A 15,150-nucleotide genomic window follows, 5' to 3' on the forward strand; every position below is an offset into this window, starting at 1 on the left:
GATCTGGAATGCACTGCTTGAAAGGGCGGTGAAAGCAGATTCAATAATAACTTTCAAAAGGGAATTGAATTAATACTTGAAGGGGAAAAATTTGCAGGGCTATGGGGAAAGAGCAGGGGACTGGTGCTAATTGGATAGATAGCTCTTTCAAAGAGCTGGCACAGGCACGATGCGCTGAATGGCCTCCTTCTGTGCTGTATCATTCTATGATAAAACCCCCCCACCCCACACTCTTCTGACAAGATGCCATAATCCTAACTTCGGAAGAGCTTCTCCTGTTGCACAGGTGTCATTTTTGCCACCTGATCACAATCACCCTCTGGCCCCTCAGGTTGCAGATTTAGTGCCAATTCCTACTGAACCTCGGGGGCCATATATGAAGTTTAATTAAATTCATGACCCATTAATTTGCATACATCTCAAGCTGCCATATTCTCATTCCACAGCAGGGTAAAATGAAGTATAATCTTACATCAGAGCACTGAACTGTATCTTTTTTTTTTGCCTATTGGTTTTGTGTAATGAAGTAAAATTCCTTTTACCTTCCTTCATTGCTGTATCATATTTTGAGGCCATTTCACTGTTAAATTCTGCGATGTCCTTCCTGGGCACGGCCACACTGCAACAAATCAGACACAGCGTTGATATCAGGAGAGCAGAACCAGTCATACAGATGCAAGATCAGCAACTTCCCACACACACTGAGGCACTCACTGACTCCAAACTGATTGCTACCTGGACCCTAACTAATGCTTCACGTAATGAAATAGAATCCATTAATTCTGCTGTTTTGCATCAACTATCTAATCAACAGGGGCCATAAATATAAGATAGTCACTAATAAATCCAACAGGGAATTCAGGAGAAACTTCTTTACCCAGAGAGCGGTGAGAATGTGGAACTTGTTACCACATTGGGTAGTTGAGGCGAGTAGCATAGATGCATTTAAAGGGAAGTTAGATAAGCACATGAGGAAGAAAGGAATAGAAGGATATGGTGATAGGGTGAGATGAAGTAAGGTGGGAGGAGGCTCGTGTGGAGAATAAACACCAGCATAGACCAGTTGGGCAGAATGGCCTGTTTCTGCGCTGTACATTCGATGTAATTGTAATTACATTCTGTGCAAAGGCCTTGCGTGTATTCTTAACCCATCTTTCCTTTCTTCCACAGTTCTGACCAGCATATCAATTCCTTTTGGTCGAGTGATCGTGCGAGGCAAGTTGACAACGCAACATTGACACAACTGCATAGAGAGGAGGCCGACACTCATGTTAGCCTCCCCATTGGCCACCTTTCAGCAATGAGCTCCGGTAAGCTGCTCAATTCAACCACAGGTGACATGTCAGGCCACAAGGAATCCACGATCACTGGGATGTGGAACGGCAGCTTCAGGTACTGTAATCTTCAGAAAAATAAACAGGCCGTCTTTCGCGTACCACCAATGGAACCAACTAGTTGGCAGACAGCTGCACTGATCTGATTTTGGAGCCAGAGGAACCTGACGAGAGTGTGGGGCTGGAGACAGTAGCACGCCGGGAGAGCTAATAGAACACCTCTGCTGCCTGAAATGCTGGTTTTTCTGGCAACATGTTAACGTGGCAGTAATAACTGTTTGTACTGTTACAGAGGTGGAAGTAGGCAGTCTTGGTGATGGAGAGGATATGTGGTCGGCAACTCACCTCAGCATCAAATAGGACGCCGAGATTGTGAACAGTCTAGTTAAGCCTGAGACAGTGGTCAGGGAGAGGAGGGAACGGAGTTTGTGGCGGGGGCCAAAGAAACTGGCTTCACAAGGTACACACTGGAGATTACTAGAGAAAATTAAGAGGTATTGAATTGGGGAAGGATAGCAAGCGGATCAAAAATTGGTTAGAAGGGAGAAAACAGAGAACTTTGGACAGTTTCTCAGGGTGGTTGGAAGTGGGTAATGGTGTCCCACAGGGTTCAGTTCTGCGGCCAATTCTCTTTACTGTGTATATAAATGATTTGGATATAGGCCTGGAGGGAGTGGTGTCAAAATTTGCAGATGATACTAAAATAGGAGGTATAGTTAATTCTTTAGAAGCCTAAAGGAAGCTGCAAAGGGACATTAATAAGAAAAGGGAATGAGCTAAAAAGTGGCAGGTAGAATTCAATGTCAGTAAGAATACATGTTGGTAAAAATAACAGCAGTAATTAAATTCTGAATGGAAGTAGGCTTGGTGCTGTGGGAGAGAAGAGAGATTTGGTGTGGGGGGGGGGCATATTCACAGGACATTAGAGGCAGCACCTCAGATGTAAAAAAGCTAATGGAATTCCAGGTTTTATTACAAATGTTACAGAATATAAAAACCAAGAGGTAACGATGAGCCTATATAAAACCTTAGTAAGACCTCATTGTGTGCAGCAACACTGTAGAAAGGATATTGAGGCTTGAGCGAGGATACAACACAGATTCACTAGGATGCTGCCTAGTCTAAGGAAATCCAAATATGAAAATTTGTAAAACTGTTTTTTTTAAAATATAAGAACAGTGCAGATTACTGGACAGTATGACAGAAGTGTTTCAAATGATGAAAGAAAGGGACAGGATAGATACAAGCGACTGTTTCCAGTAGGTGAGGGACCATAGAGACATGATTAAATACAAGAGACTGAGAACATGGAGCAGGAGAAAGCTCCTTCACACAGGGATTTGAGAGGTTGTGGAATTCACTTCCTGGGTGAGTCGGTGATGCAGAAACTATGTCAGCATTCATGGTTAGATTGGATAGGGGGATGAAGGAAAAGAGGACAAAGGGTTATGGGAACAGGGTGGGGAAATGTATTTAGAACTATTTGCTCATGTGGAGGGTAAACGTGACAAAGACTGGTTGGGCCAAATGGTCTGTTTCCATGTTGTAACTCCTATGTATTTCCATGAATGAAGATAAAAAGCTGTGACTGCCCTGACAGCACAATACCCGAAAACCAGGAATAAAAAAAAAATTCCTTATTCGTTAACTGTACACTTCTGGCATCTAAACATTCTACACGGGATAAAAAGAATCGAAAAAATCCATTAAGTTGTGGATTACTACAAGGATTGCATTTAGAATTCCGACAAGCTGAATCAATGCCTGTATTTTTAATGCCCTGGGGTTGAAGCAGAGGTACTCAAACTGCACACACACTGCCCACATGTATGGCCTTTGTGCTCCAGCCTCGGTCTCGCTGCACTATGTATCAAATTATGTCAGAATCTAAGAACAATCTTTTAAATTGAAATTTCTCTACCTAAAACTTTAACCTGTCTTCTCAAATGCTGATAACCCTCGTAGGGTATTGCCAGCACATTCTGTTTTTTATTTCATAATTGAAGTTCATAATGCACACAGCAGCTCTAGGTTCCAGAACACTTAACAGCTTGCTGAATTTCATCTCTTTGGCCAAGATACCCCACTATCAGTATTACATGCATACATGCACGCACGCACACACACACACAATTATAACAAGAGGATCGCACAGCCCTGTTGGGATGCAGCGCGCTGTTGGTAGTGGGGCTTCCATCAGCATGATGCAGGGCATGCTCTGAGGACACGCTGCATAATGGCAATCGTGCCATGTTATCAGTAGCACTATATTTTGGGATTAACCCCATGTTAGAAGAGCTTTCCCATCAGTTTCAGTTTGCTGTAGCATAAATTATGCAAGGACTCACAATTTGCCATCCTTGAACGAACGAACCAGCACGCTGTCCTTTTTCACCGTGACTTCATCGCTGCAGTCGGGAGAAATAACCTTTAGAAGCAAAACAAAAACGGGACTTTTTTTTGTCTAGTTGCATTTGGAAGAAAAAAGTAAACTATTAGAACAAAATACAATAACCCTTGTGCACAAACACATATGAGAGGGAATGTTTTCCTACTGCAGATAAACTGAATTGGGGTGCTAATATTTGGCTGACTGCTAATGTTTCGCTACATCCCATTTGATTTTCGACATTATTTGAGTGAATTTTGTTCAGGAGTTTTAAGCTCTTCCAATATTTCATCTACTTGGGCAATTTAACTAGACTCGGGAACCTGCACAGAACAGAAACTATTTCCAGTGGCAAAAGGGTCGGTAACTAGAGGTCACAGATTTACGGCAATAGCAAAAGAACCAGAGGGGAGATGAGGAGAAATTGTTTTACACAGCAAGTTGTTAATGATTTGGAATGCACTGCCTGAAAGAGTGCTGGAAACAGATTCAATAGTAACTTTTAAAGGGGAATTGGATAAATACTTGAAGAGGAAAATTTGCAGGACTATGGGGAAAGAGCAGGGCGAGTAGGACTAATTGGATAGCTCATTCAAGGAGCCGGCACACGTGCGATGGGCCAAATGGCCTCCTTCTGTGCAGTATCATTCTATGAATCTGTGCGCAATGCGGAAGTTGCTCTACTGATTACTACACCATGTGCCAGTAATACAGAGGAGTGTTAGTGGCTCAATGTATCTCAGTACATGTCTCTAAATTCAAACTCATTTCTGCGATAAATTTAAGTTCAAAAACACTCACCAGAGCTGGGTACCGTGAGGTCTTCCTTTTGTCTCCATTAGTACACTCTACACAGACAATTTTGCCAATTAATTCATCACTTAATCGTCTGTCTTCATCATCGTCATCACTGGATGAAGAAGACTCTTCTTCATCAGGGCTACAATGAAATGAGACACCAGACCATGACTGAAATTATGCAGTTCATACTTAAAACATCCAAGAGTCTCAAATCAAGAGAAAAATAGATACAAATCACAGTGCACTTCCAGGTATTACAAAAAAAAGGAGTTTGATCTTAACATACTGCGTGTGTGAACTTGGGACAATGGCAGAAGTGACAAGCACATTATGACACCAGCTAATCAATGTGAACAGAACCATGCTGAACAGTCAAAAAGTCACCACACTATGTTACAGGGGGCTGTTGTGCAAGTGATTTGTTTAAAAAATGAAAATGAATGAGGAACATAGGACGATACAGTCAGATAAAGGTAGCTGAGCAGAAGTCAAGTGGTTTACATGCAGAAAAAGGACATGGATGGCAGGGGGTGGGGGGGGAGGATCTGCAAAGACATTTTTGAGTGGGGGAGTGCATTTGGTCAGGTAGAAACTCCATGCGATGACGGGGAAGGGCTCTGTGCTGAAGCAGATGCCTGTCTGGGCCCTCTTAAAGTGAGGGAGTGACCGGAGATGTTTTGAGAACATGACTTGTGTTTACGGCTTTCTTTCAATGTGCAGCGGGAGTAGTTGAAGAACAGCTGAGAATTTGTAAATAGGATTAGTACTCCTCAGATTTCAGAAATGAAGTGCCTCGCTGATTTTTGATGATTCATTGTTTTCAGCTCAAATATCCAATCTCCGAGTTTAAAATTGCAAATGATGCACTATTTATGCTTGTATTTGCAGGGTTATATTTTCAATATATCCTCTACAGTAATTTTTTTTGTGAAATTGAGCACCTTCCCTGCTAAAATAACCCCACAAACATGCTGGTGATTTTTTTTTTAACATAACACAACCACAATGCTTTGACCTTGCTGCAATTCACTTTAGGAATTTGATTAACTCGGTGATTTGAAAAAGCAGTCCAGAGAAAATAATTTTGCATCCAATGAGCGTTTTATGGTAGCTCTAGAAACCACACCCACGGAACAAAAGTGCAACACAGGTACATCTTTACCAAGAGTTACTCTTGGTGTAAGGGAACATTGAACTAGTTTCAAAATTACATTTTTGTTTACCTTTTTAATTGAACAGGATGGTCACACTTTGAGCTGCTACTTTCAGCTTTATATCTGCATTTAATGACAAAGATCGATCTTTCAGAATTGGATTAGGCATAAATCATTCCCAAATGATAGAGGTCATTCCCACGAGTGAGCCAATGACTTTGGAACATTGCTCGAGTCTGACTGCACATTGTCCCAAAGCCCCGCATTTTGAAGAGAACAACATTGTTTTGTATATATTTACCAAATTAAACTGGGTAACATAGAAAGCGCTCTCAGAATCGAGTGCTCATGTTGCCCCATCAAAAGGACAACCAGCTCCACGGTATCCATGAGGGCTAGCTTTGCGAGACTCTGCAACAGGCTCAGAGCCTCGCTAATGGCGAAAGGGGGGGGGGGCGGAGAATTAAGACTTAGCCCCATCTCCAACCCATGCCTGTGAGTTTGATCTTTAACTTCTTCAAAACCTAGCAGGTTAGAAGATAATTATGCGGAAAATGATCGCTTTTAACAATGCAAGAGTTATGATCAAAGATCAAGAACATGTATTTTACTGCAAACTGAAAAACAGTTAACAAACAAGCAAATTTAAATGTAAAACGGTGAAGATATCACAAGAATCCCACCATCTCCTACAGGGTTTGCACCCATCTTCAGCTCTTCCCATGATTTGAAAGGCTAAAACAAAACCAGAAGCTGCTGCAAACGCTCAGCAACTGTGCAGGGAACAGACAAGTCAGCATTTCAAGTCTGGACCCTACTTCAGAATTGGAGGATATTAGAAATGAACAGCAGAAGCCAAGGAAAGGGGGAGGGGAAAAATACACACGCTCGCACACACAGCAGATGATTTAAAAAGTAGAAATGATATTCGCACAAGACAATAGGAGGAATAAGGAGGGAAATCACAGAAATAAAAGACATTAATGAGACACAGAGAGGGTGTGAATAGTAAGGGGATGAGGGATAAGGCAGGTAGAAACAGAAGCACAAAAATCCAGCAGCAAAGTGGAGCAGACCCCAGAGGCCCAGAAGGGTCCACATCTGAAACATCAACTCCTCTGCTCGTTCACACATGCTGACTGACCCGCTGAGTTTTTCCAGCATTTTTAGTTTTGGTTTCAATTTCCACCATCTGCAGTTTTTTTGCTTTCGGTTTAATCCAAAACGGACCCGTGTTAACTTGCAACTTTGATGAGTCACTCATTGTAAACGTCAAATTCAAACACTAGATTGTACATTCAATAGAAAATAGCAGATCTCCAAGTACTCATAAAAATTTTTATTTCATTAAGAATCCCATGGTCCTGCTTCACAGTCCGTGTCAGGTCATGAACCACACTTTTGCCGCATCAAAAGGACAACCAGCTTCACAGTGCCCATGAGGGCTAGCTTTGCGAGACCTGCTACAGGCTCAAAGCCTCGCTAATGGTGAAAGGGGGGGGGGGGTGCAGAGAATTGAGAAAGACTTAGCCCCATCTCCAACCCGTGAGGCTCCACATCAGCAGTGAAGTAGAGAAATATGCAATGATTCAGCTTGTATAATGGGACGGAGTACATGCGCACACAGGAAAACCTGAGCTCAGAACATTTATTTGTATATACAGTCCCCACAGCTTATAGTGGTCGTGTTGGTGTCAACATGATTTGCCCGCTATACGCGGTGGCCCATGTAACAAACAAATGAGGGTGTGAAGTAGTGGAGGTATAAAAGAACTGGGGATAATTCTGTTCAACACAAAGAGGGCGATTCAGAAGCCTGCACCCCAGCTTTTTCCCCATAATCCTGCAAATTAGTCCTCTTCAAGTACATGTCCAATTGCCTTTTGAAAGTTCCTATGGAATCTGCTTCCACCACCCTTCAGGTAGTCCGTTCCAAAAATTTCTCCTCATTTCCCCTCTAGTTCTTTTGCCTATTATTTTAAATCTATCACCTCTGGTTACCGACCCACTTGCCAGAGGAAACAGTTTCTCCCTACTTGCTCTATCATAAACCCATATAATTTGGAATACCTCTATTAACCTCCCCTTAACCTACTCTGCTCTGAGGAGAACAATCCCAGCTTCTCCAATCTCTCCACATAACTGAAGTCCCTCATCCCTGGTATCATCCTGATAAACCTCCTCTATACCCTCTCCAAGGTCTTGACGTCCTTCCCAAAGTGTGGTGCCCAGAATTGGACACAATATTCCAGCCGAAGCCTAACCAGCGATTTGTAAAGGTTTAGCATGACTTCCTTGTTTTTATATTCAATGCCCCTATTTACAAAGCCAAGTATCCCATACACTTTCTTAACCGCCTTATCAACTTGTCCTGCCACCTTCAAAGATTTGTGAATATGCACCCCCAGGTCCCTCTGCTCTTGCACCCCCCCCCTCAAAATAGTACTATTTAGATTAGATGCCTCTCCATGTTGTTCCTCCCAAAGTGCATCACTTCACACTTATCTGCATTAAATTGCATTTGCCATGTGTCTGCCCATTTCACCAGTCTGTCTAAGTCCTCCTGAAGTCTACTATTATCCTGCTCACTATTTACTATGTTGCTAAGTTTTGCATCATTCGCAAACTCTGAAATTGTACTCCCTATACCCAAGTGCAGGTCATTTATATATAACAAGCAAAGCAATGGTCCGAATAACGATCCCTGGGGGACCCCACTGCATACTTCTCTCCAGTCAGAAAAACATCCGTTTACCACTACATTCTGCCTCTTATCTCGTAGCCAGTTACGTACCCAAGTTACCACCATCCCTTTAATATCATGTGCATCTATTTTCCAAATAAGCCTGTTATGTGGTACTTTATCGAATGCCTTTTGAAAGTCCATATACACAACATCTGCTGCACTGCCTTCATCAAAGAACTCAATCAAGTTAGTCAGACACAATTTGCTGTTAACAATTCCGTGCTGGCAGCCCCTTATTAACCCATGCTTCTCCAAGTGATAATTAATTTTGTCCTTGACAATGGTCTGTAGTAGTTTTCCCAGCACTGACGTTAGACTGGTCTGTAGTTACCAGGTTTATCACACTCCTGTTTTTTGAATAGGGGTGTAACATTTGCAATCCTCCAGTCCTCTGGCATCACTCCCATATCTAAGGAGTCCTCCCTCCACCTTAACACAGACCTTCCCTTTTATTCTCCCCGCCCCCCACCGGCTCTGTACTTGCTTATAAACTGTTTAATCTCTAACTTCGTCCCGTTCTGATGAAAGGTCACAACCTGAAATGTTAACTCTGTTTCTCTCTTTAAAGATGCTGCCTGACTTGCTGAGTATTTCCAGCATTTTCTGTTTTTATTACTGCATATATAACACTGCAATTAAACCCTCCCACCAGTGGTGGCACCACAGTGTCTTCCCTGGCAGGAGAGTGCAATTATAGTATGACGGGTTTACATGGGTAGTTTACATAATAAGCGTGAACGTAGGAATTTATGATGGGAAAAGTTGGCAGTTGTATAATTTTTAACATATTAAATAATAAATGTTTTGGGAAAACGTACTAACTATACAGTGACATTGTTACAAGCTAGGTCTAGTACTTGCCCTGAGGATTTCCTAAATGGGCAGTCATTTACAAAAAGCCGTACTCTGGGATGGAGAGGAAATGTGACAAGTACTTTGGTAGCAGGAAGAGTTATTTTTCACGGTACGCTTTGGGGCGACAAGAGCACAGAAAAGATTATTCTTTGAATTCCAGTAAAAAGATTAAAAAATTAAGGAGAACCCCTAGTATCAGGGAAAAAAATTATTCCATCTATGTCAGGCATAAATCATTTATACATGGATGTAGAGAATTAAAACTAAACATAAAAATTAGCTGATACAGAAGCTGGAACATCTTTTTATTCATCTTCACATTCCATAGCTGTGTAATATAAGTTATTACTCACACTGAATTGGACCTTCTTCCCCGGTTAGACTTCTTTCCGATGACAGGGGTGCCAAAGTGTTCTGGATTAGTTAGAGGCAGCTGGTCAAGAGTCTAAAACATGAAACAAAACAAATGTTATCGGATCCATAGATAACGTAGCACAAAATAGGCAACTGACGATGCTTAATTTCTCCACTAACCTCACTCTCTGCAAAGTGCCTCTCTCCTTTCAGGCAGAGTGATGTGCGCCTCAATGTTCTCTCATCACCATCATCAAAAACTGTATAAACAAATACACAGCATTGGTCGGTTGAATTACTGCAACGGGATAAATTTTCACTCTCGTGTAGTTGTGAGCAGAAAGGCATTCTTAAGAAATGGAAAAACTCCACTGGCCCCAATAGTTTGAGAAAAAAAACACAAACATTGATCGACATTCTACGGGAAATCAGATTCATTACAGCAGTTGTTGACGTTCACCTCTAACCCAGCCAGTCCCCATATCCCAGGGCTTGAGCACAAAACCGAGGCGGACACTCATTGGAGTGCTGCCTCGTTAGAGGCACCATCCTTCAGATGAGGTACTAGTGCCAGTGACATGTCTGCCCATTTCAGGTGGGCGTTCGAGATTCCATGCAACTATTTGAAGAGCAGAGTGTCCTTCCAGCGTGTAGGCCAACATCCCTCCCTCAACCAGTACCATGAAAATGAGATTAATCCGTCATTCACCATAGAATCATGGAAAGGTTATTGCATGGAAGGAGGCCATTCGGCCCATCGAGTTCATGCCGGCTCTATGCAAGAGCAATCCAGCTAGCCCCACTCCCCTGCCCTATCTCTGTAGCCCTGCAATATTTTTCCTTTCAATTACTGAGCCATTGAATGAATCTGCCTCTGCCTCCACCTCCACCTCCACCACCACCACCACCCCCCCCCCCCCCCCCCACCCCGGGCAGCACATTCCAGATTATGACCACTCGCTGTGTAAAAAAGTTTTTCCTCCACCTTTGGTTCACCACATTGATATTTGTGGGATCTTCCTATGTGTAAAATGGCTGCCACATTTCCTGCATAGCAGTCACTCCATTTCAAAAGTAATTCATTATATTAAACACTTTTGAGATGTTTCTGAGGCACATGCCCAGAATTACATAGAAATTATAGCACAGCCATTCAGCCCAACTTGTCTATGCCGGTGTTTATGTTGCACAAGAGCCTCCTCATCTCACCCTATCAACATAACCTTCTATTCCTTGCTTTCTCATGTACTAACCTAGCTTCCCCTTAAATGCATCTATGCTATTCGCCTCAACTATTCCTTGTGGTAGCAAGTTCCACATTCTAGTTACTCTCTGGTTAAAGAAGTTTCTCCTGAATTCCCTATTGGATTTATTAGTGACTATCTTATATTTATGGCTCCTAGTTTTAGATTCCCCACAAGTGCAAACATGTTCTCCACGTCTACCCTATCGAACCCCTTCATAATCTTAAAGACCTCTATCAGGTCACCCCTCAGCCTTCTCTTTTCGAGAGAAAAAAGCCCCAGTCTTTCCTGATAGTTATAACCGCTCAGTTCTGGTGTCATCCTTGTAAATTTTGCACCTTCTCCAGTGCTTCTATATCCTTTCTATAATATGGAGACCAGAACTGTTCACAGTACTCCAAGTGTGGTCTAACCAAGGTTCTATACAAGTCTAACATAACTTCTCTGCTTTTGAATTCCATTCCTCTAGAAATGAACCCCAGTGCTTTGTTTGCATTTTTTATATCCTATATAAAGTGCAAACTTTCTTTTTTCATTCTCCAGTGCCACATCCGTCCACCCTGTCCTCGGATTGGTAATTACTGCAAGCTAACCTTGTCCTTCTTTGTATCAAGTGTTAATGAGGAAACTGGATCGGACTGCAGATGGGTTGGAATAGACAGCTGTAGTTCCCTCAGCCCACACCCATTCAAAATGGTGAGTGGCAGCATAGCAGGAGCACCGAGTCTAGGGGCTCACTTCTAAATAATAATGTCATTAACCACAAGCAATTCTAGAGCCGATGGTAAGTGAAAGTAACTACCCCATTTATTTTTGATAATTTATTAATATAATGGGGCTGAATCTGAACCCAACTGATCAAAAATACAGTGTCCATTATCACTGCTGCCCACTGACCAGCTGAATGGGGTTCTAAGATTCAAGCAGCATAATGCACAGCACCGAACCCATCTAAAATCACAAACAGAATGGTCAACTCCCCCACCCACAGATGAAAAAACTACACAAGCATTCCAGGATTAAGGATTCTACGAGTTGACTGAACGATCCTCTTTATTCCCCAGAGGCAGCTGGAGGAACATGGATTCAATTCACATTTCACAGTTCACATTTTTAATGAAAGTATCAGGAAATGCAGCAGTCAGTGACATTCGACTAGGTTGAGTCATATACCTTGTTACCCGTTAATCTCCCATTGCAACTAGCAACAACACGCACTGAAATAACTCGCGCACCCTCCTGAGAGCCATTACACGCTCCTTAGAGCCCGTACAGGCTCGCACCCTCCTTAGAGCCCGTACAGGCTCGCACCCTCCTTAGAGCCCGTACAGGCTCGCACCCTCCTTAGAGCCCGTACAGGCTCGCACCCTCCTTAGAGCCCGTACAGGCTCGCACCCTCCTTAGAGCCCGTACAGGCTCGCACCCTCCTTAGAGCCCGTACAGGCTCGCACCCTCCTTAGAGCCCGTACAGGCTCGCACCCTCCTTAGAGCCCGTACAGGCTCGCACCCTCCTTAGAGCCCGTACAGGCTCGCACCCTCCTTAGAGCCCGTACAGGCTCGCACCCTCCTTAGAGCCCGTACAGGCTCGCACCCTCCTTAGAGCCCGTACAGGCTCGCACCCTCCTTAGAGCCCGTACAGGCTCGCACCCTCCTTAGAGCCCGTACACTCTTGTGCCCCCGCCTTAGACCCCGAAACCCTTTTGACCCTGTTAACCTTTGCACACCTTGCTTACAGTCCCTGCACACTTGCGCACCCTCAATGGATGCAATAGAAGATATAGATGTAGATGTGGACTTCGGCATAAACGGTCCTGCTCAGGGCCTTCAGTTTTAGAGTGCTAAGCTATGATGATGAGTGATATATGACCATGAACACAAAGAACAACTGCCACTGGAAAAAGAAAACAATCTTGATTGAAATATTTCAGAAATTCACCGTCAATGAGTTTTGAAAGAGCACAATATCTAAAACAGCATGGTCACTAGGACTTTAGCAAAATGTCAGTGGCTTAATGCAGTGTGCACCTGAAGCATGGAAACCCCCCACTGATACAATTATAGATTTTGTCCTTCCAATCTTTGAGTATTGTGGGTTATCCAACACTCGGGTGAACTTCTGGCATTTAGAGAGCGATCAACGATGGTAACAGTAGTGGGAGGAATTGGAAGTCTTGCCTTAACTGTTCACACAAAGAGAATCTTGCATAACATTAAAGCACTTTGGCTTTAGCGTGACTTTTCCTGGAGTATTGGTTCAAATATAAACTAAATAAGCAAGTGGCAACACCATTATATAATGTCGCAAAGCTATTCTATAGCAGTGCCTGCATTACTTTTCTTACAAGCTGTAATTGAATTCATTGGCTCTCAATATTACAACATGGAGAAATTGTTTTTCTCTTGATAAGCAAAACATTTCTGATGATAATCTGGACATGTTATGGAATTGCAATGACTTTGAATTAATATGCTGGAACTACAATCTTGAAGCCACTTCGCTAAAAATCCTTATGACAAGTCGTCACACCTGCCTACTGGTCACCTGCACAGGGTTACAGTCTTCAAGTCGTAGCATCACAGTAATGCAACAGTACCCTCTGAGTACTATCTTAAATGAAATGAAACGCTCTTTCTGATTTAAAGTGCGATATCTGTCCTCTCAGGTAGACGCAAAAGATCCCATAGCACTATTCGAAGAAGAGCAGAGGAGTTCTCCCTGGTGTCCTGGCCAATATTTATCCCTCAACCAACATCACTTAAAAAAAATTATCTGGCCATTTTCTCATTGCTGTTTGTGGAATCTTGCTGTGCGCAAATTGGCTGCCACGTTTCTTACATTACAACAGTGATTACACTTCAAAAGTATGTCATTAGCTGCGAAGTCCTGAGGTTGTGAAAGGCACTACAGAAATGCAAGTCTTTCTTTTACAGCCCCATTTATGCCATGGCTGCAAGCTTGCTGCAGATTTTCAATAAAATCTCTTGTATAAAAACGAGAAAGAATAATATCAATCCACAATTAAACAGAATTAAGAAAACCCATTTTTGTGCCCTGGATTGATGCCTTCCCCACAGAAGATTCATTCCATTTCAGCTTAAACCTTACCAACACACAAATATAAATCAAGCAACCACAACATACCGCAGTGGATACCCAAAATAACCCTTAGTGACTGACCAAATGTCATGTTTGAATGCACAGGAATTGAATGCACAACTCACTACTGCACACATACTGATCTGAAATCCAGTGCCAGCTTGGCCAGCCTGCAACTGCCAAGTTACAAAGCAATAAATTCCATACTAGATTCTTTTGAAACCAAATTTGCTCAACAGCATTAAACCAAATAGTAAATTGAACAAGTAGCACTGATTATCAAATCACACTGCTGCTTGACAGTGGTATAGTAGTCGATCGAACACAACGATTTGACAGTCAAGTGCCAGATATTGTTCTCTGGGTTACAGAAGTGATCTCTACTGTGAAATAATGCAATATGAGGCAATCTTCTAATTGTAGGATCAATATTTGAGCATTACAGGATTCAGAAGTGTCCAATTTCTTTCACCACATTTCAAAAATGTGTGGATTCTGCTTGAGGCAGTCATTTTTTTTTGCACAAAGTCATTTTTTTGTGAAGATTAATCAACTAATACTTTGAAATATAAACCGTTTACATTGTACTGATGGTATTCAGAGAACCATCACCGTCCATCCCAGCATAGCTGTAGGTTTTTTCTCAGCCTGAAAATTCAAATGTATGTCTAAAATCTGCCAAACCAAAAACATAGCATGAGACAATGCAAAGACTGCAGAACAGGGACATTCTTAATCCTGAGGTCACACACTTCTACAAAGGGCAGATTAATCAATAAAAATACAACTTCTGGATACCAGGGACTAAGGTGCATTTACAAGACCACTGGCCATTGCATTGAGAACAAAAGCAGTTCTATTATAATCCACTATGACATACGAGTTCCTTTATAATTTCAAAAGTCCCCTGATGTTCCATGTTCAATAGAAAGACTTGCATTTATATAGCGCCTTTCACGACCTCAGGACTTCCCAAAGCGCTTTACAGCCAATGAAGTACTTTTGATGTGTTGAAATGTAGGAAATGCAGCAGCCAATTTGTACACAGCAACATCCCACAAACAGCAATGTGATAATGACCAGATAATCTGTTTTCGTGATATTGGTTGAAGGATAAATATTGGCCAGGACACCAGGAGAACTCCTCTGCTCTTCTTCGAAAGAGTGCCATGGAAT

The 15,150-nt window shown here is 42.4% G+C and overlaps 1 protein-coding gene across 3 annotated transcripts in view; it reads right to left on the bottom strand.

Moving 5' to 3' along the window:
- The window catches only part of arid4b (AT-rich interaction domain 4B), a 147,091-nt gene that overhangs the window by 77,585 nt on the left and 54,356 nt on the right, over positions 1-15,150 (bottom strand). For all 3 annotated transcript variants that reach the window (XM_067984117.1, XM_067984115.1, XM_067984116.1), the window contains exons 6-11: positions 9,814-9,893; positions 9,633-9,724; positions 5,748-5,801; positions 4,525-4,663; positions 3,683-3,762; positions 543-619 (exon numbers count right to left, since the gene is read on the bottom strand). In XM_067984117.1, coding sequence (XP_067840218.1) covers positions 543-619; positions 3,683-3,762; positions 4,525-4,663; positions 5,748-5,801; positions 9,633-9,724; positions 9,814-9,893 — 522 coding nt within the window. The remainder of the gene's footprint in view (positions 1-542; positions 620-3,682; positions 3,763-4,524; positions 4,664-5,747; positions 5,802-9,632; positions 9,725-9,813; positions 9,894-15,150) is intronic.

Source organism: Heptranchias perlo, chromosome 5, assembly GCF_035084215.1.
Source record: "Heptranchias perlo isolate sHepPer1 chromosome 5, sHepPer1.hap1, whole genome shotgun sequence".
Lineage (NCBI taxonomy): Eukaryota > Metazoa > Chordata > Chondrichthyes > Hexanchiformes > Hexanchidae > Heptranchias > Heptranchias perlo.